Genomic DNA, 27,430 nt, shown 5'->3' on the forward strand with positions numbered 1-27,430 from the left:
TAAGAAAAAGGAATGGGAAAAGAAAGGAGAAATGTCCTAGTATTATCATATTAAGCACTTTTGGTTGTGAAATTGATGAGTCATTGCTCTCATGTCTTCATGATTCTTGATGACTCCTTATGGAATTGTAACTGGAAATACAATAGTGAGGGGCTTCAGAGGAAGTGTTTCTAATAGACATGTGGCCAGTGACCTTTAAAAGGCGGTTTTGCATTGATCAGTAGAGGAATGCTACACCTGTCCAAGCTCTTTCTTCTACTAAATATCTAAAAGAATTTGCATGCCTTTTACTTATTTTGGCATTTATAGGAATCTATAAAATTTAATATATATGTGTATACTTTTTCTTTCAACTAGACATAACAAGTGTCTTTACCCCTGTATGCATAATATAACAGCTTGATAGATGTTTTGGGGTTTTTTGTTTTGGTTTTTTTTAATTGAATAAAAGAGAGAGTTCTCTCGGCTTTTCCTACAGTAAGCAGTCTCTGGGCAGCAACAGTTAACATTTCAAAGAGTAAAGCAACAGCCCCTGAGAGCATTTTGTCAGTGTGTTAGTCTGGCTCAGAAGAGTTATAGGCTGTAGGTCACAATACAGATTATAGGCTTGCTGTAGAGAACTGAATCTAGCTCCCCAGTTACAATCCCTTAGTGAGTCAAATGGAGGGAAAATGGGTGAAAGCTGGACACTCTCCCCACTTAAGTCTGCATAGTAGAATTATTGCTCATTTTGAATTCTGTTCTATATATTTCTGTGTTCTACAAATTGACATTCATGATTTTATAAATAGAAAAGTTTGTTAGTTAAAATGAAAGTATACAATAGAGCATCCATTGCTGTCTTCATTCAGAATAAAATTGAATACTCTTATTTTCAAAAACATCCTGTGTGTTTTGTGTGTGTGTGCTGGATCCACATATAAGCTTATTTTAGTTTGTTTTAACAAGCAAAAACTAATTTCCAACATAATTATTTTAAGAAACAAGTTCTTAAAAAAGTTTTCAAAATTCTTTTTTATAACCCATTACAATGTTGTCATTAAGAGGAAAATCTCATTTTATTAGTCATAAATTATTTAAAATAATCCTGAGATAATGCAAAGCATATATTTAAGAAAATGTATAATTTTATGTAATAAAAATTTTTATCATCCAGGGCATATGAGGAAATCTTAGAGCAATTTATTATGGAATTAGGACTAGTACAGAAATCAGTGCTTCAGAGAGTCGATAATGATGAAGAGAACATCCAATGATTATCTTTCCACTAAGAAAAAATTAAATAGTGAGAAAAATGGCAACTTTGTAATTTTAGTTCCAGAGGAATAGAGGAAATATAAACTGCCATTCAAATGTTAAAAAGACAATCAAAAAGAAGCCCAGAATTATAATTTTTCCCTCAAGGAAGCTATATAACACATTTTAATGCCCAAAATGAATAATTTATTTTAATTAGCCTTGTGCCTTATCAAGGGAAAAGAACACTGCAAAATTTTACTTAAAGGAAGGTTAAATAAGTCAGCTCAGGTTGACATCAAAACCACGATTAACTGCTTTGTGCTAAATGTTAAACTTTTACATTTTAATTTCAGTTAACTGCACTGAAACCAATTTTATAATATAAAGAGGTCTTTTATTATTTTTATGGTTTTAAAAATTTACATGAGGTTTAGTTAATAAAAAGTTTGAAGAATAAAAGCAAAATTAAAAGGAAAATGTGTGTATAACTCTTTCTCCCACAAATGCCAAAACTAAAGTAGCACCTGGTTTAGTTTCCTAAGATCTCCAGTCTTCAAAATGCTTAGGATTTCATAACATGGTGCCATAGCGGTGGTGAAGAGATTGGAATTTGGAGTTGGAGTGTGTGTGTTCAGATATTGGCTCTTTTCCCTTGCATTGTGTGACTTTTGGGCACAGTATGTAAGCTCTCAGTGCCTTAGTGTCTTCATTTGAAAAGTGAAAATAATGACACTATTTTATCTACATTTTTAGAGTTGTTATAAAGAACTACATAAAGTATGTAAATATTTTCATATGGAGCTTGGTATATAGAAGTCAATGATTTTAGTTATAAATTTGCAGTTATTTGGGATTGTTCAGATAAAAACATACATGCTAAAATTATTGCTATGTTAAATACAGTTACTGTCCTTAGTGTTTTAAAACATATTCACAAATTTCACTTGTGTCTCTTCTCCCCTTCCAGAGGTGGAGCCGAATTCCCCTTCCTTTGAGTATGAGCTCTACTTAGTGACTCATTTCTAGCAAGTAGATTAAAATAGAAGTAATGATATGCAACTTATGAATTAGCTTATGAAGGCATTGGGACTTCCTCCTTGCTCTTTCCATTGAATTGTTCTTCCTGGGGAAGTTAGCCACCATGTTGTGAGGACACTCAAGCAGCCCTATGGAGAGTCTTAGTTGACCTCTCACCAGCAGCAGGATAAGTGAGCCTTCTGGGAAGCAGATCCTTCAGCTTTGGACAAGCTTTCCAATGGTCTGTATCTTGACTGGGAACTCATGAGAAATTCTTAGCAAGAACCACCTGGCTAAATTGCTCCTGGATTTTTGATACCCCCAAAACATATGAGATAATAAATGTTTATTATTTTAACCCACTAAGTTTCGGGATAATTTGCTGAATAGAAATAGATAACTAATACACTGCCTTATTTGTGCTACCTGTGTAATCTGGACTAGGAAAATTAAACCTAATACAACAGAGTATTCAAAGTATGAAAAAGTGAGAGCAGGTCTCCAGGTTTAAAGTTGCCCTTCTGGGTGCTCTCTTTCAGAATAACTCCTTGGTGGTAAGCTCCATTTCCCTTGAACAGCATGGATATGTTTCTTTGGTTCTTTTCCTTTTATTTTGTCTTAATATTTCTTACACCAAATTGCATTCCCTCTCACTCCTTGTCCAGTTGGGGTTGTCAAGTGTGTCCTGAAGATGTGTGTGCAGCAAATAGTTTACATTTTTCTTTCTATAAGGAGAAACTGAATAGACAGCATTTATTCTTTTCTGATTTTAATATATGACTGCAGAAACTTGAAAAATATAGAATAAAGAGTGAAATAAATGTCCCCAATTATATAACCACTTAGAGTTTACTACCGAATATTTTATTTACTTCTCAGAATTTTTTATGTTCATGTCTACATGTACAAGACCTGTGTAAAATTAAGACATTATTAATTGTAGAATGTGATATTCAGTTCTCAAGATTATTTAGTCATCTCCTGCCATTGTTTTGAAAAGTATCTTTTTTAAATTATTGTGCACATTCTATTATCATAGCACACTCTATATAATACATTGCAATCTGTTGTTGATCCCTTAATTTTTGCTGTTATAAATATATAAATGAGTATTATTCCAGAAAATTCTTCATGAGCATCAGTGTTTATTATCCTTTCTTCACCTGATCTTTACAGACACTATTAATTTTTTACTGTTTTTTGCCTGTAATGTTCTACAGAACGGGAACCCTCAAAACCCCTACTGTGATGGCATTGAGGGTGTCATGGAGGCTTATTATAGGAGTCTGAAATCGGTACAGCTGTATGGGCCAACCAACTTTGCTCCTGTAATCAATCACGTAGCAAGGTAAGTGGAAGTACACAAGATATTTACTTTAGTGTACCAGACCACAGTGAAATCATAACATTATTGTTAAAATGATTTCACAGATGAAAGTTTCTCCTTCTCACCTCCAAGAAAGTGAAGAATTTCAACATGCAGTAGAAAGTCTCCTATGAGCTGCCATACTTTGCTAAAAACTTTACATCACAATATCAAGTGAAGAAACATACACTGGGTTATGTTAGGACCTGCATTTGTTTAACCAAAGAAAATTCCTTTTTTTAAAGTAAATTTTATGGACTAACTATTACAATTGTCCCATTTTTTTTCTCCTTTATTCCCCTCTGCCCAGCATCCCCCTTCCCCCCAGCATTTCCCCCCCTTAGTTCATGTCCATGGCTTGTACATATACATTCTTTGGCTTCTCAATTTCCTATACTATTCTTAACCTCCCCCTGCCTATTTTGTACCTACCACTTATGCTTCCTTGGCCCCCACCTTCCCTCTCTTCCTCCCTGCTGATAACCCTCCATGTGATCTCCATTTCTGTGATTCTGTTCCTGTTCTAGTTGTTTGCTTAGTTTGTTTTTGTTTTTGTTTTTGTTTTTAGGTTCAGTTGTTGATAGTTGTGAGTTTGTTGTCATTTTATTTCTCATAGTTTTGGTCATCTTCCTTTTCTTAGATAAGTTCCTTTAACATTTCATAAAATAAGGACTTGGTGATGATGAATCCCTTTAACTTTCCCTTATCTGGGAAGCACTGTATCTGCCCTTCCATTCTAAATGATAGCTTTGCTGGATAGAGTCATCTTGGATGTAGGTCCCTGGCTTTCATGACTTTGAATGCCTCTTTCCAGCCACTTCTTGTCTGCAAGGTTTCTTTTGAGAAATCAGCTGATAGTCTTATGGGAACCCCTTTATAGGTAACTGTCTCCTTTTCTCTTGCTGCTTTTAAGGTTCCCTCCTTATCTTTAATCCTGGGTAATGTAATCATGATGTGCCTTGGTGTGTGTGCTTCCTTGGGTCCAACTTCTTTGGGACTTTGAGCTTCCTGGACTTCCTGGAATCCTGTTTCCTCTGCCAGATTGGGGAAGTTCTCCTTCATTATTTTTCTAAATAAGTTTTCAATTTCTTTCTCTTCCTCTTCTCCTTCTTGCACCCCTATGATTCAGATGTTGGAACATTTAAAGTTGTCCCAGAAGTTTCTAAGCCTCTCCTCATTTTTCTGTATTCTTGTTTCTTCATTCTGTTCTGGTTGAATGTTTATTTCTTCCTTCTGCTCCCAATTGTTGATTTGTGTCCCAGTTTCCTTCCCTTCACTGTTGGTTCCCTATATGTTTTTCTTTACTTCACTTTGCATAGCCTTCACTTTTTCCTCCATTTTGTGACCATACTCAACCATTTCTGTCAGCATCCAGATTACCAGTGTTTTGAACTGTGCATCTGATAGGTTGGCTCTTTATCACTTAGTTCTATTTTTTTCTGGAGTTTTGATCTGTTTTTCATTTGGGCCATATTTCTTTGTCTTGGCACACCTGTTACATTGTAAGGGGTGGAGCCTTAGGTACTCACCAGGGCAGGTAACCCTTCACTGTGTTGTTGGGGTGGGGTCACTGTATGTGGGGGAGGGGTCAAAGAGGGAACTATGCCACCTGCTCAGCTTGCACCCTACTTTCAGTCACTTCCCCTGCTACCCGCAATAAAATTGAGCCCTTCTGGTGCTGATTGCTGGATGGGTGTGCTTGTGTACATTCTGGGACCCTGTGGGTCTCTCCAACGAACTCTCTTGTGAGATTGAGAGTTTTTCCTGCTGCCACAACCCACCCAGGACTTTACAGCCAGAGATTTTGAAGCTTTCTTTTCCCAGGCTGGAACCCTGGGTTGTGTGGTATGTTCCACACCCCGGTTGTTCCTCCCGGTTTATCCTCATGCAAATGTAGACTACCTGGTCCTCCAGTCACCACCTTGCCACGTGTCTGTCTCCGTCCCTCCTACCAGTCTGGATAAATGTTTCTTCTTTAACTCTTTGGTTGTTCGACTTGCATACAGTTCGCTTCTCTGGCAGTTCTGATTGTTTTTTGTTTTTAAGTTTGTTGTTGTCCTTTTGGTTGTGCAAGGAGGAAAAGTGTATCTACCTATGCCTACGTCTTGGCCAGAAGTCCTATTTTCTTTGAAAAGGCATGTATGAGAGCAATAACAAGATCAATCATGATCTCAACTGTATAAATTATTCACATCTAGTATTACATTCCACAGTAGATAGAAGTAATAAAAACTGAATTCCATAAAGATGACTATTCCTTTCAGTGATATAGAGGGCACATTATTTTCACCTCTCTGAAATTATTATACAGTTAATGTTCTAAATTTCCAGAGTTCTACCCATATATATTTCATAGTATTAAGATCAGAATATAATTGCTTATAATTCCAAGTACATGTTCTAGAAAAAAATTTAATGTAAAAATCTATTTAGATTTGTTTATCACTTTTTCATTAGTGCATAAATAAATTAGACATCATTTTTTAAATACTTTTAAGTTTGGCTTGATCCAGTTGCAATCTTCAGAAAATTTGCCTAATGTTTATACAGTATACAAAATATACTCGTATCTCTTGCCATGACTGATGTAGCTCAGTTGGTTGGAGCGTCATCTGGTAACTGAAAGGTTGCGGGTTCCATTCACTGTCAGGGCACATACCTAGGCTGTGGGTTCCATTCCCAGTCCAGCTGCATTTTATCCTCAGTCTGGGTATGTATAACTGCCAGCCCAGACATGCCTGGGAGGCAACCCATCGATGCTTCTCTCTCGCATTTATGTTTCTCTCTCTCCTTTTCTCTCTCCTTTCCTTTCTTTCTAAAAGCAGTGGAGAAATATCCTCAGGTGAAAATTAAAATATATATATATATATATAGCTCTTGTATCCTTCCTAATATGTAGCCAGAACTTGAAAAATTACTGCATTCATATCAGTTTATTAATGCACAAAGGCAATATGAAACCTTGGTTCTCCACTTGAAGGTTCTGGTACTTTGACCATGACCCTACCAGACATCATGAGCAACTTAAATGTATTTTAGTTTTCATTATCTGGGACATAGGTAAGACACTAAAACAACTCTGCACCCACGGTTGACCCCAGTGGCTGGAACTCCACCTCAGCTTGACAATGATACGTTGATGACCATTCTCTGAGTGTGACCTTTTAACTCAGGTTTTTCAAACATTTGTATTCACAATCTGTACTGATATAATTTTTGCATCTCATCTCTGGATACATACAACTTTTTCAAAAAGATTATGAAATAATACTTATTATTATTATTTCATGGTATCTTATTTTCTATTACTCTTTTTGTAAATCAGGTCTTGACCCACAGAATTGATTTCAAAATTCACTAATGAGTCTTTACCTGTATTTGAAAAGGACGTTCTAGCTTATTGCATTAGCCTGTATAAGTAGTATTATCTGTACTCTATTTTCTTCGTGTTTTAATGGCTTTCAAATGAAGAATCAAAATAATATTAATGCAGATAAATTATAGTTGATGCTCACTCTTTCCGTCACACACTATCATACAGATCACTGTTTTATATTCAATGTAAGAGAAAATGATAGGACTTATTTTGTGTTAACTCATGCTAGTTGTTATAGATGTTCTCAACAGTGCTTACCACGTTATTTTGTATTTTTGTCCTTGTATATCTCCAGTATAAATACTAAACTTTTAGATAAAACTTTCTAGGTGCACTTCTATATACCATTTAAAATACAGGCTCCACACCGTTTTTTCATCATTCGTTATATTGGATCCAGCATTTTTTAAATTCAGAAATATAAAGGTAATTTCCACCTAACACTTTCAGACTCTTTGAAAATAATCTGTGATATAATAATTCTTTATTGTAATTTGTCAGGACACAAAATAAGAAACAGTAAAAAATGGCTTTTTGGGAATCATCTCTTCCCTGCCAATACAATCTGAAGTTCCTTGTATCTATTTCTTGTTATGACTCTCTGTAAGAAATGTCTTTCACTTTTCTTTTATCTTTGATAGTTTTGTTTTTAAGTTTTTATTAAGACATATTTGCTGTGTGGTCCAAAATTATCTCCCCAAATTTATCAACTAAAAAAAAATTACTATTTGTTTCTAAATCAAGAGAATTGCCACAGTTATAGTGTATATGACCTCTGTGTGCATTTTGTGCATTTTGTCACATTTAAATGTATTTCAAGAGTAGATGACCATGTCCATCCTATGGAGGTGAGTACTCAACAAATGTCTAATATAGTCTATGTATGTGAAAATATTTGTCATTAAAAGTTATTTTTTGTAAAGTCAAAAGCAAATACATTTTCTTTCCTATTTGCTTGGTCTTTTTCCCTTTAAAAAAGTATGTTCTCTTTATTGGTAAAGCTTGGTTATTTATAATAGTTTTCTGTAAGCATTATGATGAATATTTACTTATTCTTTTATAAGTAATAATTGGAATAACATGCTTATTTTTAGGAATAAAATTTATGTCATAAGACTATTGGTTTTGGAGATAATATTAATGAGATAATACTGTAAAATAGTCAAGAACCAAGGAATCAAGTCTGTGAAACTTTAAGGTTTTACATACTATTCTGAGTCTTTCAAACCTGCTATCTCTAATTTTGAACCTCTCCGCTTCTTAATTTATAGAGTTGTCCAGAGAACAGCATTTCTAATAATGTAAAAAATAACCTACTTTACATCCATTGATGCCTGTCGCAAATTTAAGTTCAAATGCTTTAGTTTGGTATTCAAGAATTTTCAGTATGTAAGTGCCACCCACTCATCCAACCTCAGTCCTCTCCACATTCTCCCAAACGTAGTGCACCTCAAGTCACAAAGAATCTCTGCTTCTGGGCTGTGATGGCATTCCAAGTACAGCTCTATCACAGCACTCACTAATTTGATTCTACTCCATTGTTACATATAGATCTTTTCCAAATTGAAGGAATTGTGACTTAATCTCATAATTCTTTGCCTGTACCAAGAAATCCACACCTGTTTGTTTAATTGAATATTTCATATATCATATATTACAAGTATAGTTTAATAAGCTTATAATAGGAAACTGACAAAACTATTCACGATAATATTTAGTCAGCCTTCATGAGCTGTGGGAAATATGATTGTAATTGCTACCTGCTATATCAGTCAGGGTTCTCAGGAGAAATGGAACCAGTAGGATATACAGGTAGTGAGATTTAGTGTAAAGAATTGGCTTATGAAATGGTATGTGCTAGCATGTTGGAAATTGGTGGAGAAAACTGGCATTGTTGGAAACTCAGGCAGAATTAGATAGAGTCTTGAGTCACAATTCCTTTGCTTTTAAACTAGTTTTGTTAGGCCTTTAGCTGATTTGATAAGGCCCACCACATTATCAGAGGAAATTTTATTTACTTAAAGTCATCTAATTATAGATGTTAACTACATCTACAAAATACCTTCACAGCAATACATTGATGAGGGTTTGACTAAATAATTGGATATTACAGTCTAGACAAGTTGACACATAAGACTAACCATAACATCTCCCAAAAGAAATGTATTACCATTATGTTGTAAATTGAAACCAAATTTAAAATCAGAGAATACTTTTAGGTCCTTTTGTTATCTGTGTACATGGGGCCCTTTCAGTACCTAAAGAAAAAGAATTACCTGAGACCCACACAGGACGAAGGGGCTCTGTGGAACACATTATTGGTGATGTACAGTTAAGGAGGTTCCACCTCTGTCCGTCTCACCATGGAAAAAGTCCAGTCTTGTCTTCAGGAGGGCCAGGAGGAAGGCCACTGCCCAGTGTTTATGCTCCATATCCAAGCACAGTTCAGTCCAGCATCCAGCTAGCCTAGCATGTGTCTCTGGTTGTAGTCCATGTCTGGCTCCCTCCTGGAGCCTGCATGTGGAGTTGCGTGGCCATGGGTTGTGTGGCTGCTTGGATAGAGGACCTGTCAACACACGGGGCAAGTGCAGGTTACCTGGTCAAGGGAGAGAAAGCTTCTTTGTTCCCCTGGGATTTTATTAGCTTGGGTGTGGGGCAGACTAGGTGCTTTCTCAAAATAATCAATTCCCAAACTTTTGCACTCTTCGGGTGGGTCCACCTCCCAACCAATCTGTTCTTTCCCCAGGCAAGACTGATAGCCCTCTCTGGTCAGGCACGTCCCCCTGCACCATTTTTATTTCTATTGCACATGTGCCTGCCTCCCCCTGTTCCTACCTGGTTATCTGAGACCAGAGGCAGGGAAGGAGGACTGCTAATTCTCTTGGCAGAGAAATGCTGGAATTTCCTGGGGTAGGAAGCTGCAGCTTCTTGGCTGGCAGGCAGGCTTATGCTTCCCAGTTTATTAACTCGATGTCGAGTTTTCTTTGCTCCCCTTTCCTAGCTGAATACCACTGGTAACCCTTTCCTATGTGAACTTAATAACTTACCTGTTGTCTGTAACACTGTCTAAACCTGATTAATAACAGTAAAAAGAAAATGTTAAGGAAATCATGTGCTTATAGATATATGGTTTGAGGAAAATAGAATTTTACTTATCCCCTGGTTACTCTCAGTTTCCCCTTGAATATGACAATTTTTACATTCCTGCTCAGGTCATTTTTTTCCAAAGATTTATTTTCATCTAGACTGTTACCTCAATAATTTCGAATTATTCAGAATACATTTTGTTGGTAAATTTCACCAATTTATTACTTTAAAAACAAACCAATGCACCAATGAAAATTATGAGCTCTCTTTGCAGTCTATCATTTGTTTGCTGTGTATAACCATTTACTTTTTCTTGTGGCTATCACATTCCAGTTCTTACAAGGGATTTATCAAGTTGTAACGATTGGCTAGATTTATTTTTCTTTTCCTGATACTGAGAAAAATCAAGGATCCTGATAATCAGCTAAGATTTATTTTCATTTTTCAGGAGATAACATTGGTTTATTTTGGAATTTTCATAACTAATTGTAAAATTAATCTAAATAATGTGTTAATATTTTATCTCTTCCATCTGTAGATCAATAATAATAAAATCAAAATGACAGTCATTATTGCCTAAAATCTGTCTCAGGCAGTAGGCTCAATGCTATAATGTGGTTTATTTTATTTCTTTTTATCCTAACTGATCTAAAAGTTGACAATAGTGTTATTGTTCCCATTTTCCTGAGGACCAGGTAGAATTGTAGACTGTCCATTTGTGGTGGAGCTAAAATTCCAAATAGACTAATCTGATTCCAAATCATTTTGCCTTGTACTCCTAAACCTTTTGATCTCTGCTACAGAGGTAAAGACACACCAAAGAAAGTGCAACAAAACTACCAGTCATGTGGGTACTGTGGTCATTTCGTTGCACTGCCAAAAATAGTTTGGGTAACAACTTAGGAACATAAAATTTATGCCGTTACTTTGTACTGAACTATTTAAATATGTCCCTTTACTTAGTATTAAGATTTAATTCATTGTGCAGGTCAAAATTAAACTACCTAAATAAAATATTCCTGAGTCAGTTTCTTATCTTGTTTTGTTGTCCTCTCTATCCCTGTGAACTAGTATGAGCTGAAAGAATATTCCAAAAATCTGAGCCAGCCATTTCTGAGTTTATAAACAATCCTAGAAACTTACTTGACAAAGACTCTAAAGAAATAGATGTGTTTGAATTCCAAAATCCTGACCAAGTTAACCTCTCTCTAAATTTGTCATAAAAATATTAAAATACAAGTTACATATTTTCTATTTTTGAAAAAGACAGAAGGCTTTCAATATTAAGAGTTTTAATTATGCATTTTACAAAAAGATTAATCATTAAGTTCCTTTAAGAAACAAGCTTCTTTAATAGCCTAAAATACAGTTTGAATCTGCAAATCTGTGTATCAGTGTTACCTTTTTGAAGACTGGGATGTAATCTGCCTCTGGTTTCTACTTTTACACAGCTATAGTATTTAAATTATTTTTCATAAACATAGAATGCTTTTAGTACAAAATATGATTTTGTTTGAAATTTAGATTAGCTGGTGAAGTGCAACAATATGAGAATGTGTGGAGCAAATGCCATAAAAACGATGAATAGTTTAAGATGACTTACAGTGCTGATGGTAATAAAGATGAAAATGGATTGAATAGTTCTTATTTAGAATGTAATTTATTTTCAAAGCAGTTTATCTAAGCAGTAGTGAGAGCCACACAATAAACTCATGTATCATTCTATAGCATTAATTTTTCTCGAAGTTAAGTATTAATATAAGACATTTATTATAAAGTAAAATGAAAAATTCCTAGTTTTACTATGTTTCAGGATCTAGCCCTAACACTCTTGGTAATATGAATATATTGTCCTGTTCTTTATGGTGTACTTTCTAATGATTCAAAAGGAAACCAAAATATAAGTGGACTAAACTTCCCAATCAAAAGACAGAGTTGGTTAATGTTTAAGGAAGAAAATACCCAATTATATACTGTGTATAAAACCCCCCCCCACTAAACTTAGATTTAAAGATGTATATCAGTTGAAAATGAAGGGATGAAAAAAAACATTCTTTGCAAACGATAATCAAAAGAGAGTAGGCAGGAGTGTCTGTATTTTTATCAAAGTAGACTTCAAGTCAAAAACTGTCACAAGAGCCCTCACTGGTATAGTTCAGTTGGTTGGGCATCCTTCTACAAGCAAAAGGCCTCCAGTTCGATTCCCAATCAGGGTAGTTGCCTGGGTTGCAGGCCTGGTCCCTGGTTGGGCGCACATGTGAAAAGCAACTGATTTATTCTCTCTCACACATCAGTGCTTCTCTCCCACTCTTTCTCCCTTTCCCTATCACAAAGAATAAATAAATAAAAACTTTAAAATTAAAAAATAAAACTGTCACAGGAGACAAAGAAGGTCATTGCAGAATAAAGAGGTCAATTTATGTGAGATCAGCTTTGAAAAAGGGGCACCTGCCATTTGCAACAACAAGGATGAACCTGAAGAATGTTATGCTAGATATTAAAAGTGAGACACAAAAAGCAAAACACTGCATGATCTCAATTATATGTGGAATTTTAAAAAGTTGAATATAGGAGCAAAGAGTAGAATGGTGGTTACCAAGGGTGGGGAGGTAGGAAAATGGGGAGATACTGGTGAAAGAGTACAAAGTTGCTTCATGTAGGATGCATTGTTCTAGAGATGTAATATTTTGTGTGAATACTATAGCTAATACTATATTGAATACTGGAAATTTGCTTAGAGGGTACATTTCAGGTGCACTGAAGACAAAAAATATGGCAACTATGTGATAAGATGGGATGTTGATTGATTTTACTAATAATCATTTCACTGGGTATATCAAATCATCATGTTGTACACCTTAGAGAAGTACAACTTTCATTAAAATAAGTTTAAATAAATAAGTTAAATTAAAAAAATAAATAAGTTTAAAGACATCAATTCACAGAGAGACATAATAATTACAAATATGTGTGCACCTAACTGCAAAGCGCCAAAATATGTAAGCAAAATTGATATATCTGAAATGAGAAATAGATAGCAGTATAATAATATTAGACTTCACTTCTAGACCAAAATGGGCCTAACAGAGATGTCAAAACATTCCACACAGCAGTAGAATGTACATTCTTTACAAGCATTCATGGAATATTCTCTAGGGTAGGTCACACAATAGTCACAAAACAAATCTGAACATATTAAGTCATTCCAGCGTATTGTTTTTTATCACAATGGGAAAAAAACTGTAAATCAATAACAAAAGGAAATCAGGAGTACTCACAAAAAAATGGAATTTAGCATATCTTTGAGTGACCATTGGATAGAAGAAGAAATAAAAAGGAAATGAAAATTAGAAAATATTTTGGGACAGATGAAAATGAAAACACAACATTCCAAAACTTACGGGATTCAGCAAAAACAGTCCTAATAGGAAAGTTTAAAGTGATAAGCACCACTTTCTAAAAAAAGAAAAATCTCAAATGACCTAACATTACACCTCAAGGATCTAGAAAAAGAAGAACAAACTAAGCACAAGTTAACAGAGAAAAGAAATAATAACAATTTGAGTAGAAATAAAAGAAATAGAGAATAGAAAAAATGACAAAGCTAATAATTTTTTCTTTTGAAAAGAAACAAAATTGACAAACCTTTAGCTAGACTAAGAAAAAAAAGACTCAAGTGATATCAGAAGTAGAAGAGGCGACATGAAACTGATGTCACAAAAATAAATATCACAGGAGACTATTATCAACAATTATAATCTAACAAATTACACAACCTAGAAAAAATGGACAAATGGCTAGAAACATATAACCTATCAAGAACGAATTAGAAAGAATTGGAAAGCCTGTACAAATAACAAGGAGACCGAATCAGTAATCAAAAAACCTGCTAATAAAGGAAAGCCCAGGACGATATAGCTACACATGTGAATTTTACTGTTTAAAGAAATATTAATACAAATCCTTCTTCATATCTTCCAAAAGAATATAAGAGCGAATACTTTCAAACTTATTTTATGAGACCAGCACCACCCTGATACCGAAGACAGACAAGGAGACAAGAAAATATCCCTGATACAACATAATGGTGGTTACCAGAGCAAGGAAAGGGGGCGGGGGGTGCAAATTTGGTAAAAGGGGTCAAATATTTGGTAATGAAGGAAACCTTTGGTTGGTATACAGATATCAAGCTATTATACCATACACCTGAAATTGATATAATATTGTTAAATAATGTTACCTCAATAAATTTATTTTAAAAGTTATTCCTGTTGAACTACAGTATAGATCAAATTCCTGATGAATATAGGTTCAAAAATCCTCAAAATGTTATTAGCAAACTAGATATAATAGCACATTAAAATAATTATATGCCATAACCAAGTAGGATTTCTACCTAGGAAGCAAGCATAATTCCACATATACAGATCAACAAATATGATACACCAAAATAAAATAAAGAACAAAAATCACTTGGTCAAGAGACACAGAAAAAGCACTTGACAAAATTCAACAGCTTTTCATGATAAAAACAAATTAGGTGCAGAAAGAACTTATCTCAACACGATGAAGGCAACCTATGAAAAAGCCCACAGGTAGTATCATACTCAATGATAAAAACCTGAAAGCTTTTCCTCTTAAGACTTAGAAGGTGACAAGAATGCCCACTCTCTCCACTTCTATTCAACATAGTATTGAAGTCCTAGCCAGAGCAATTAGACAAGAAAAAGAAAGAAAAGCCATCTTGATCACAAAGGTAGAAGTAAAATCATCTCTGTTCATAGATGATGTAATTTTATAGGTAGAAAACCCAAAATATTAGCCCCCCCCCAAAAAAAAATCTTACCTCTTAAGAACTAATAAATGAATTCAACAAAGGTGCAGGATACATAATCAACCTCCAAAAATAATTTGTGTTTTTATACACTAACAACAAACCATCAGAAAAAATTAAAATAATCACAATAACACCAAAATAAGAAAATAGTTAGGAATAAACTTAAGCAAGAAGGTGAAATACTTTTACACTGAAAACTATAAAACATGGATGAAAGCAGACAGAAATAAATGGAAAGGCATCCTGTCTTTATATGTCACAAGAATTAATATTGTTAAAATGTCCATACTACCCAAAATGTTCTACATATTTAATGCAATACCTATCAAAATCCCAATGGAAAATTTTTGCAGAAATATAAAAAGCAATTTTATAATTTATATGGAACCACAAAAGACCCCAATAGCCAAAGCAACCTTGAACAAGAACAAAGCTGGAGGTATGATACCACCTGATTTTAAAATATATTACAAAGCTTAAAACTATCAAAACAGGAAGATACTGACATAAAAATAGACATATAGATCAGTGGAACAGAAAACAGAGCCCAGGACACACGCGCACGCTTTCATGCACACACGGTCAATTGATCTTTAATAAGGGTGCCAAGAATAAACAATGGGGAATGATTTCTTTAATAAATAGCACTGGAAAAACTAGATGTCTCTGTGCAAAAGAACAAAATTGGATTCTTACCTTACACAACTCATAAAAATTAAGTAGATTAACATAAGACCTGAAACTGTAAAACTCATATAAGAAAATATAGGGGAAAGCTTCTTGACATTGGTCTTGGCTATGATTTCTTGGGTACGACATCAAAATCACAAGCAACAAAAACCAAAATAAACGGACAAGTAGGACTACATCAAATTAAAAAGCTTTTAAGACCTAGAAAGAAAAGAAAATGAAATGGAACCTCTGGAATGTGAGAAAATATTTGTGAACTATATAGCTAAAAGAGGGTTAACTTCCAAAAAATATAAAAAACTCCTAGAACTCAATAGCAAAAGAAGAATAATCCAGTTTAACAAATGGGCAAAGGACTTGCATAGATATTTCTCCAAAGACAGAAATAGCCAGCAGCTGTATGCAAAGGTGCTCAACATTGCTAATCATCGGGGAAATGCAAATTGAAACAGCAGTGAGCTGCTGCCACCTCACACTTTTTAGGATGGCCATTACTCAATGGCCAAAAGGTAAGTGTTAGTGAGATATGGAGAAATGGAACCTTTGTGCACTGTTTGTGGGAATGTAAGTTGGTACAGCCACTATGAAAAATAATACAGAGCTTCCTCAAAAAATAAAAATTGAGCTACCAGCAATCCCCCTTCTAAATATATATCCAAAACAATTGAAATCAGGTTCTCAAAGAGATAGATGCATCTGCCTTTAAAAATAAAGAAATCCTGCCATTTGCAACAACATGGATGGACCTGGAAAACATTACGGTATGTGAAAGAAGACAGTCACAGGAAAGCAAATACTGCATGATTCCTCTTTGATGGGGCATCTGAAACAGTCAAATGTACAGAAGTAGACAATAGAAAGGTGGTTATCAGGGGTTGAGGAAAAGGGTTATGTGGAGCAGTTATTCAATTGACATGAAAGTGCATGTATACAAGGTGAGTAAATTCTGGAGCTCTGCTGTACCGTATAGTGCCGATAGTTAACAAAGTATTGTGTACTTAGAATTTTGTTAAGAGGACAGATTTTATTTTAAATAGCTTTAACACATACACACACATAAACACATACAAAGGGACAAAAAGAAACTTTTGGAAGTGAGGGATCTATTTATAACCTTGATTGTTTTGATGGTAACACAAGTGTATACATATGTTTAAACTCATCAAATTGTATACATTAATTATGTGCAATTTTCTTTATACCAATTATAACTCAAGCTGGGGGAGAAATACATACTGACAACTGAGACTTTCTCCATGGGTAACTAGAAGCATTGAGAGAAATAAAAAGTAAATTAAAAAAAAAGAATCAGACCATTAAGCTAATTGAAGTGGTATTTCTAAGATTGCATAATACTCCACTTTTCATGTTGTTTTTGAACCTGGTAGAAATTTGTCATTTTAAGAACATCATGTGGAAAAGTATAAAAGCCTTACTATTGTACTCATAGAAGCTTTTCTTACTACTATTTATAAACTTCAATTAATCACATGAAATATAAAACCCTGTGTTTCTGAAGTGTAGTCAGTAAGAAATGCTTTTAAAAAAATAATGGGTATTTAAGAAAATTGTTTGTGTCTCTCACAGCAACCGTGACCTCCTCAGGGTTAAAAATTTAAAAATGAATTCCTAAGGGAGATTATCAACTTCTTTTCTTAAGGAAAAAAATAAGGGGAAAAATAGAAGAGGCTCATATCTGCTTTGGATTGAATTTGATTGATTGTGCTACAATCAAGTTAATACAGATTTTAATGTCCAAGATCAGTTTTTCAGTATCATGGGGCTATTTTTGACTATATATTGAGAAACAAGTTTAATACTCTTTACAGATAGTATTGTGAACAGGCCACTTACTGTAGTCTCTTCATTATCTGTAAAACTATTTTATTAGCAGCATGAGCAATTATTAGTTTCTCTAGTCTATGGCAAAGTTGTAAATATTTTTCTTGTTCATATGGTTGTTAATTCTGCTCTCCAAGAAATGTTTTGCCCTGAAATATTGTGCTGTTGATCTGTCCCTGACCTGTTCAAACTTGCTTCCTTAGGATCCTTAAGATTCCTTCCTTAGGCTTTGAAGGAATTTCACTGGTAATCAATTACAGTTTTTTTGAGCCCAAATTTTCTGATTCACTTAATGATTTTTACAGAAATAGAACAAAGACTTCTTGTTCACTACCTCCAAAGTTATCCATAATTATTGCTCATTACTACATAAGACTTGCATGCTAGTTATGTACTAAAGGTCATAAAGGTTTACTTGTTGAGAATATAATTTAGATACACAGAATATACAACATGATGGAAAGTAGATATAATAAAATATAACATGCATAAAGTTTCCCTTTAAATTATTGGGTATTATTTGGTGGTACTGCTGATAAACTTATTTAAGAACTATATTCTTATTACATGGCTAATTTTTTGGGGGGTGGGGAATAATTGACCTAATTTTTAATTTATTTTATTGGGGTTACATTGGTTAAAGCTATTACATAGGTTTCAGATGTACAATTCTATAATGCCTGATCTGTACATTGTATTGTGTTTACCATCCCAAGTCTAGTCTCCTTCCATCACCATTTATCCCCACTTTACCTCTTCTACTTCCTGTACCCCACTTTTTTATCCTGCTTTCCAACCCCCATTCCCTCTGATAGCTATCAGTCTGTTCTCTGTATTATGAGTCTGTTTCTATTTTGTTTGTTAGTTTATTTAGATTACTAGATTCCACATATAAGTAAAATCACACGGTACTGTTCTCTCTGTGACTGGTTTGTTTCACTTAGCATTATACTCTAGATTCACCCATGCAGTTGTAAAGGGTAAGATTTCCTTTTTTTTTTTTTTTTTTATGGTCTTGCATGCCTAATTTTGTCTTTTTGTCCCAGCTTTCATACGTTTAAGATGTGTTAAGAACTTGAACTATGAATGTTTCAAAAAGCTTTTCTTCTGTTGTATTTTCTTTTATTCAGGTGGAATTCACATAACATAAAAATAACCACTTTAAAGTGTACAGTTTAATGACATTAAACACATTCTTTGATGTTGTACAACCATCAACTCTGCCTAGTTCCACAAAAAAAAGCACTTAAGATTATTGTTAACTTATAGAATTGCATTATATATTGAGTACCATAGATGCAGTTTCATTATTAACAATACAAAAGTGTGTTATCAACAATACAAAAGTGTGTTATCTTGATTTTAAGACTAAGAAAATAAAGTTCAGATAGCTTAAGTAATTTACTGAAGATCATACACATAGTATGTTGCTTAGCCAGGATGTCTGTTTCCAAAAGGTATATCCATTTCACTGTGCTAAACATACCCTTGTCCAACTCACCTTTTATTAGTAAATACATTTCTAAGGTAGCCAGGCATTTCTGTGGGCCAGCATGCAGTAAAGCTGCTGCTGTTTAAGTGTGCTAGTTCAGGAAAATGTGCATTTGAGAATTTGCATGATGTAGACTCCTAACATATGTTTAAATACTTTCCTGCGATTAAAAGGCTTGCTGACTGTTTCACATTATATAATGTTTATATTTATATTTATAAATAATGTTTTCTGTTCTGTGGTATTCTTTACCCTTTTCCTGCCTTTCAGGTACGCTTCTTCTGTAAAGGATGGCTCCCAGTATTTTGTGCTCCTGATTGTGACGGACGGTGTCATCTCAGATATGGCTCAAACGAAGGAGTCTATAGTGAACGTAAGCAGGAGTCATTCAACTTGGGCTGGCTAAGGTGACAGCATGGTGCAACTCAGGTTGAGACCAGGGTCTTGTTGACTTCACAGAGAAACAAAATGCCCATGCCTTTGGTGCCAGTTGCATTGTTAACATTACTTAGGCAACTCAGACACATTTGTACCATTAATCCATAAGTACTAAACTAAGGGTATGGATAACTGAGTTGTAACAAAATTACTGGTACTTCCAAAAAAATAAAAAATAACTAAGGTAATAAGACTACCTTTATAGGCATGCGTGTGTTTGTTTATCTGTTTGATGTACACAATTTTACAATTTGTGTGAGAGATTTCTTAATATTTGTGTTTCAGTTATAGAACTGTGCTGATTTCTATTCCTCTAGAGCTAGATAGGAACTGGACTTGGTTCAAAAAACATTTTTCTCATTATTTTTAATTATGTTTAAAGATTATTTGATTGTCTTTATTAAGCTATAAGCTATACAATCTACATTTACTAGATTATAATCAATAAAATTATTTCTGTTTTACTCCCCTTTCTATATCCAGGTTAAGCAATGTTTGGCACAAACTAGACATTCAGTAAAAATGGGTGGCATGAATGTTTATCATACTTCATAATTATCAATAGCATGTAGAAAATACAATTAGCTCTTTGGTGTGAGAGAAAAATAGTTTCATGTAGGGAAAAAATCAAGGGCTTTATAGGCATATGCTCAGAAAAACCAAACATAAAAAGGAGGCAGGAGAGTAAAGGCTTACATATTTATTTATTTAACTAGACACATTGGGTTCAGTTTATCTTGATTTCTTTAGTGTTCTGGTCAGTGGCATTAGTGTACACTTTAAAATATGTATTTAATGTAGATTTGAACTGACAGGACATGATGCACTGAGGAATAGTCTTTTATAATTCAGTGACCTTCATAGATGAAGATGTGGTTGCTATAGTGTTACATGAATCTGTAGCTAGATCTCAGATTTTTACCATTAAATTATTTTAAAGCGAAGATTTCATTTAAGTGATATACATAATGAGAAAACATTCTGTAACATATTCAGTAACCCACACAACCTCATGGATACTTAATATATAAATTAATCACACTAATAACTTTCTGTAATTATCATTTATATTCCCTTATTTGCTATACAAATTGTTTTTCCTAAACTCGGGTAAAAATGAGGTAGAATAGGGTGCTACCATTTCACAAATATGTGACTCTTTTCCCCCTTTTGCAACTGAAAGTTGTCTGGGAGGAGAGAGAACATGAAAAAAGAGAAACTAAGGATACCCAAAGTCATCGTAGGCAGATTTGGGCTGATAATAGCAAGTGAAAGCTGAATCTCAATACTTTTTATTTTTTATATTATCCAAGGCTGGTCATTCCTGAAGAATGTCCCACTTTATTAGCCTATGTACAGCGTTAGGCAAGCGTAAGAGTGGAATAAAGTATATTATTCTGTTTTTTTAAATATGTTCATAACTACTTTAGTGAACATCTGTGTAAAAAGATAAAATAAAACAGGATATTAATTTTTTCTTTCATCTAAATTCTTAAGAACTGAATTTCTTAGTGTGAACTAATTGTGTATTCTCTCTGAAGGCTTCAAAACTTCCAATGTCAATAATTATAGTTGGTGTTGGACCAGCAGAATTTGATGGTGAGTAATAAAATTTTAATAGTATTCCTTGGGAGTTTATTTCACTAATTCATCATGCTCTTAAGTTTCTGTCACTTTTTGGAAAATGTATGAATGTGAGTGTGTATGTATGTGTGCATATTAAGTCCATGTACAATAGACATAAATATAGATATCTCACTGAGAAGTCTATTAAGGAAAGCAAATTAAAAAATTGTCTTCTGAGTAGAACATTGCCTCTCCAGTATAGATTAATGCAACATGTATCTTTCCATTTCAATAGAGATGGTTTGTAGCTCAAAATAATATTTTTTAAAGAGTCACAGAGTGATAAATTGAGTTTTTGTTCTGAAGGCAAAATACTCTCTGGGTTTACTAAAAAACCTTTGAGAATGAACACTAAATTAGTAAACCATCAGGCTGTGAATAGAAATGTTAACCCAGCATAATACGCTCCTTTAATGGATTTTCAGTCCCAGGCTAGTTGATAGACATTAGCTTTATAAATATATAAGTTCCTTTATATGAAGTGCAAAATGAAAATAGAAATGACCATATCAGGCTTAAACTGAGTTTATATAATTACACAAAATTGACTTACTAGGTAGTTTTTTGTTTGGCCTCAGGTCTTGTCCAAATGCTAACTCAGTGACAGGTGTTTGTGTAATTAGTGATCTGGGCAAACTTCTTTAAGGATAGTCTGTTAGCCCCGGCATGGTGTCTCAGTTGGTTGGGGCATCATCTCATGCACCAAAGGGTTGTGGGTTCAATTCCCAGTTAGGGCACATGCCTAGGTTGTGAGTTAAGAAAGGATAGTCTCTTACTAGTTATCCGGTGAATTCCTTTAAGAGACATCTGTGTTGGACAGCACCTGCATGACCTCGTAACAGTCACCTGGTTCAGGTGTTTTATATAACAATGACAGTTTCTTTAGCTTGGGACTTTGGATATGAAAATAATTTTAGAATATTTGGAACAACCTTTGGTATGTTAACAAGTTAATTTAGGCATGTAGGTGGCTAATTTTAGTATGATTATCATGGGGTTCATTCTCATTTAATCACCAGGACCTCCTTCAGAAAGGGAGTGTAGATCTGTCTGCCTCAGATAAAGAACCACAGGCAAAATTATATCGCTGACTCTGTGAAGTCCTTCCTTTGATTCTGTGCTGGGCTGGTCCTCCTTTTCATCATAATTTTCCATTCCCTAAAGTAAAAAAGTCGTTTAGCCCCATGGCTGCTGCTTCTGCTGATATTTTCTCTGTCTTTGGATATTTGTGTCTGTTTGCATTGTATTTCAGGCATGAATATGACACCCTTCTCTGCAGTCAAGAAAGCTAAAACACATCTTTGTTCTTAATGCTTTGTGCACTTGATCATCTGCATTAATTAGTAACAGACAGATTCACAGTCTTTACCCATGGCTAGGTTAAAATAACTCATACTTTCTTTTTCAGCTAATAATTTGCTTTTGCCTCTCAAGGATACACCTCTGGTTGGGTACATTTCAGGCCTCTCAAACTCGTATGGAACTCCACTATTAGGCATGTGAACTCAGAGATGGTAAACCCTAGTCCCCTATTCATCAAGAGCCCTCACACATAATGTTTGAATACAGATCCACTGACCCTTCCTGGTGTATATTTCTAATCATATATTTCTATTTAATGCAGAAGACACCACTATTTATTTTGTTTTTTTCTTTAGTTCCTAATGAATTATTTATTAGCATTTTGAGGTATGATTATTCATCATTTCCCTCCCTGATTTCCTGGAGGAACTAAAAAAAAAAAAGATATGCAGGAAATGCTCAGGCAGAGACCAGAAAATAAGCTTTATTACTAGTGATGCAGAACTGGAGACTTTGGGTTAACCTGTGCCCAGAGGCAGACTTCCCACTGCTTTTTTCCCCCAAGATGAAATGACCTCGCCCTTATCTCCGGGCCTCCTCCATCCAGGAGCAGAGGCTTGCCCAGTAAGCATGCCAAGGGAGGAACTGCCTTCAGCCTGAGGATAGGCAGCTCCAAAGAGAGAGATGGGAGGTCAATTTCTTCCCCTAATCTCATTAATCCCATGAATCCTCCCTTTGTCCACAAGGAAGAGTGAGGGAAGATTGTAGGGTAGTTGACTTTACAGTAGAATTCTCTCCTGGGGATTAGAGTGAAACTTTCTTCTGGCAAATCTGTGGACAGGGGATTAGGGTCCTTCAACACTTGGTTCCTGCTTTCACCAGGATGGGAGTTTAAATAGGATGGACAACCTTCCAGGTCTGGCACTAGAAAAGTAGGTTATTCCACTAGGAGACATTAGATGCTTCTCTAAAGGATTTTTTTTCTTTCCTTTCAAAACACATACATGACTAAGAAGAAAAGGACAGAATACTCATGTTTAATATAGAAAATCTCCAACTTACATTCAAATTGCTGCTGTCTTATCAGAAGGGCTTTTCTCGGGCACTCATTTCCAAGGCTACCATAGAGTAAGTTTATATGCATACTTACAGACCGGAATAGGGAAAAAAATAATAAAACCTGCAAATCTTATCAGTTAAACACCTCAATCCATCATCTACAGCTTTTTGACCAGAAGGACATTGTTTGCATGGACAAGAAAGGGAATATTTTGTCATCCATTCCTTGAAGGTTGAGGGAGTAGGAATAAACTATTAGACTAATGCACATTCAAATTTCTTATTTCTGTATTTTAATAAGAACAACTTACAGCTTTCTGTAAAAATTCCCCCCAGTGACTTTTTACTCCTTTATAGAGCACCTTCATTTAAGAAGAAAGATTTTTCAAGGTGGGACTTCTTTATCCTTAAAAGGCAAAAAGTCAAATTAAAGCAGCATCTTGCTACCTGCTTTGACCCACTCACATTAGGAGAAGGGAAGAACTAGAATGGACTCTAGTTTCACCCCATCTCCTGTGGCTAGAAAGCATCTCACGTCTATCCCACATACACCTTTTCCCAAGGTCAGATACTGGTGGGGAACTGGGGCTTACAACATCAGGCCCCTTGAGGACAAGATAGTCCGAAAACCTGAAGGGTGAATGTTACCCTCCCACCACTTGCACACCATTTCTTTTCTCCTTGCTCTCAAAAGTGTAGTCTTGCCACATGCAGCCTTTTACCCCATAAGATACTCTGGAAGTGGTAGATACTTTGCAGTGGTGTCCAACCTTTTGGTGTCTCTGGGCCACACTGGAAGAAGAAGAGTTATCTTAGGCCACACATTAAATACACAAACTTAACAAAAACTGATGAGCCAAAAAAAAACCCAACATAAAAACAAAAAGGCATGTGCATAATTTTCATGATACCCATCATCAGAGATAAGCAAAAAAGTCATCACATAATAACCCTAATTATACAGCAGCCCTTTCAATAATTTTTTAAAATCGTCTGGCAGGTCCCAAGTTTGTGATCACCGTTATGGATAGAGAATATCCATAGCTAAGTAATAAAACTTAGTATAAAACAGTAATTAAGTAGTGTTTTGAGTAAATTTGCGATTTTGTGTTGGGCCGCAAACATAGCCATCCTGGGTCATGCCTTGGGACTCCCCTGCTTTATAGAATCGCATTCTAATATATTGCCTGAATAACTGTCATTTTCTTTAATCAGCAAATTCAGTAGTAAAGAAGAACTGCTGGCATGTCATTATCAATATACATTTGTATCAAAATAACATGAAAATTTTGAATACAAACCTAGACCAAAAAGAGGAACAAACTCTTGAAAATATTTGAATATAATGAGTTCTCTTATTTATATCCCTAAAAAATAGGGGAGACAAAAATAGGTCTTCTGTGTTTTGAATAAGTTAATTACCTTATTATCAGTCATATACTCACACACATTTTGCTAATTTATGACATATGTTGTCTGTCTAAGCAAATTGAGTGGTGGCTCTGTCAGTTATGTGTACTAGCGATGATTCAGCCCAGGCACTGACTCATAAACATGTGTAGAAAAATAAAATTTAAAATAATGTCTTTAACCCAAATGCATTTTTCATGCACTGAGGAAAATAACAAAAAAAAAATGTTGAGGATTATATTCTTACTGAGCAATAATTTTTGGAAGGTTGAGAGGCAAACATTGTAATTGCAAGTGGCTCTTATGAGTCTAGTGAATGTCATGTGTATAGAAAATGAATTATCAGTAATAAAATTATACTTTAAGCACAAATTAGCATTACTCATGTAATTAATTATTTAGAGAATTCTCACTGAAAATCTAATAAACTCTAGAAAATGTTCTTAATTGCAGCATTCCATTACTGCATCACCCAATGAACCCTTACATCATGCCATTCCCACATACCAGTTGGTCCATGTAACGTTGAAATTTCTCTTAAACAACAAAATATCATATTCAGAAAAATCATACTTAATCCAATCAGTAGAAGGGCAGAACAAATGTTTCTTTGTTTTTAAATCTATTTTTAAAGTGGAAATTGAGCAATATGGATATGTAGCTTTGCTGTAGTTTCAGTAAGAATAAAGTTCAAATTGTTATTGGACATTCTGTGATGATTAGCACCAAGTTTCTTAACTTAGGGAAAAAAACATAAAATTGAATGGATTATATCACTTGTTCAAACAGTCATTTAAAGAATATAAGCCAGATTTGAGAGCCCCTGGGATGGGCAGATGCATCCAAAGACTGTTCTATATGCATTCACTCTAGGCTTTCAAAGGGTCACGGGATGTGCTGGCTTGTTTCCTTCATTTGTAGAATTTACCCCAGTCAAGTTCTGTGGGAGAAATGACAGACGATAAAGGGATCAACAGCTCTCTGCCTTTACATAGGATATGTTGCTACTTCATACATCTTGATTTCCTTATTGCCTACATTGTTTTAGTAAATGGATAAAATATACTGGATAACTAATTCTATTTTATTTTCAAGCAATGATTGAGTTGGATGGTGATGATGTAAGAGTTTCCTCCAGAGGAAAATATGCTGAAAGGGACATTGTGCAGGTAAGAAATTTAATGAAAATTATTTAGTTTGGTCATTGTGAACAGCCCTTGTCAGTTCTGATTAATAAATCAACAAATTGAAATTAAGCATCTCAGGTTCTGTTCAATTTAATGGTGGATTCTCTATGATATTCCCATTAAGTAACAGGGCCTACAATAAGCACCAATGACTTTCCTCTGGACTTTAGATTCATGGTATGTAAAAGAGAATTGTTAGTAAGTTATTTTTATTACTGTTTTATTATTACCTACTTTATTATTACCAGAAAGTATTAAGATTTTTAGTAAGATTAGAATCTAGAAACATAATGGACTTTTTATAATGCTTATTTAATCATTATTTAGTCTGCAACGAAGACTTAATATATTTTAAAACAGCTATGCAGAGTAGGTAAATAAAGTATAAACAAACCAAAAGTGTAGATATTGTCATACTTTCTTGATATATTTTGGTTAAAAAAGAAGAGCTCTTAAAATCACCATAAATATATAAATTATATATAAAATATATGAATTATATATAACCGTAAAATAACATATAACAATATATAATGATATATTATATATATGATTCACAATTCTGTTAGAATTTAAAAAGAATAATTAACTAAAGCCTACTATGCTAGGAGTGAATAGAAAGAAAATTAATTAGTAACCAATATAATAAAATTTATAATTAAAAACAAGAAGTTAATTCAACTAAATTTCTGCATACTTTAGTCTCCATGTCTTTTAGGATGTCAGAAGGGGAAGAAGGCTGTGAGGTTTACCTTCTTAAATAGGAAAGTGAATAAGGTGTCAGTTTCATTTAAGCACATAATATGAAAGTTTTGGAGGAGCAAGCAATGGATTTCAATACTTTCTCCTAGATAATAACCGATATATTCCCCATAGTACAGTCATTAAGACAATCTAATTTGGAATCCAACAGAATTTGGTTGAAATCTTGTATTGTCCAATTGTGATAACCTAGAAAGCTTTTCTAAATTTCAGTGTTCAGGCATGGTTGTAAGGATTAAATGAGATTATGTATATGAAAAAATATAATGTGTATTGTATTTTACTGAGTCCTGAAATAGAACTCAGTAAAATACAATAAAAAATTATTAAAGTAATTTGAGGGAGAATATAACATAAAGTAACTTGTGAATATAGTAATATAGAGATGAATGTTGATAAAGATTTAAAAGCATTGTTCTTAATCAGTCAGCAAAATTAAATTTTAAATAAGACATATTTGTATAACAGTTTTTTTAACAAAAAAATCATTAAATATGGCCCTGGCTGGGTGGCTCAGTTGTTTGGAACATCATCCCGTACACCAAAACTTTGCAGGTTTGATTCCCAGGCAGGGCGCATACCTAAGTTGCAGGTTCAGTTCCAGTTGCAGTGCATCAGGGAGGAAACAGATCGATGTGTCCCACTTTGATCTCTCTCTCTCTCTCTCTCTCTGTCTGTCTCTTCCTTACCTCCCACCTCT

General features: G+C 34.4%; 1 protein-coding gene across 1 annotated transcript in view; it reads left to right on the plus strand.

The window, feature by feature from the left end:
• CPNE8 (copine 8) overlaps positions 1–27,430 on the plus strand; it is a 177,437-nt gene that overhangs the window by 141,931 nt on the left and 8,076 nt on the right. Inside the window, exons 16-19 of the mRNA XM_054591256.1 lie at positions 3,477–3,604; positions 19,217–19,319; positions 20,926–20,983; positions 25,877–25,950. Coding sequence (XP_054447231.1) covers positions 3,477–3,604; positions 19,217–19,319; positions 20,926–20,983; positions 25,877–25,950 — 363 coding nt within the window. The remainder of the gene's footprint in view (positions 1–3,476; positions 3,605–19,216; positions 19,320–20,925; positions 20,984–25,876; positions 25,951–27,430) is intronic.

The sequence above is a fragment of the Pteronotus mesoamericanus genome, unplaced genomic scaffold (genome assembly GCF_021234165.1).
Source record: "Pteronotus mesoamericanus isolate MK-2021 breed Mesoamerican mustached bat unplaced genomic scaffold, CSHL_Meso_final scaffold_21, whole genome shotgun sequence".
NCBI classification, from domain to species: domain Eukaryota; kingdom Metazoa; phylum Chordata; class Mammalia; order Chiroptera; family Mormoopidae; genus Pteronotus; species Pteronotus mesoamericanus.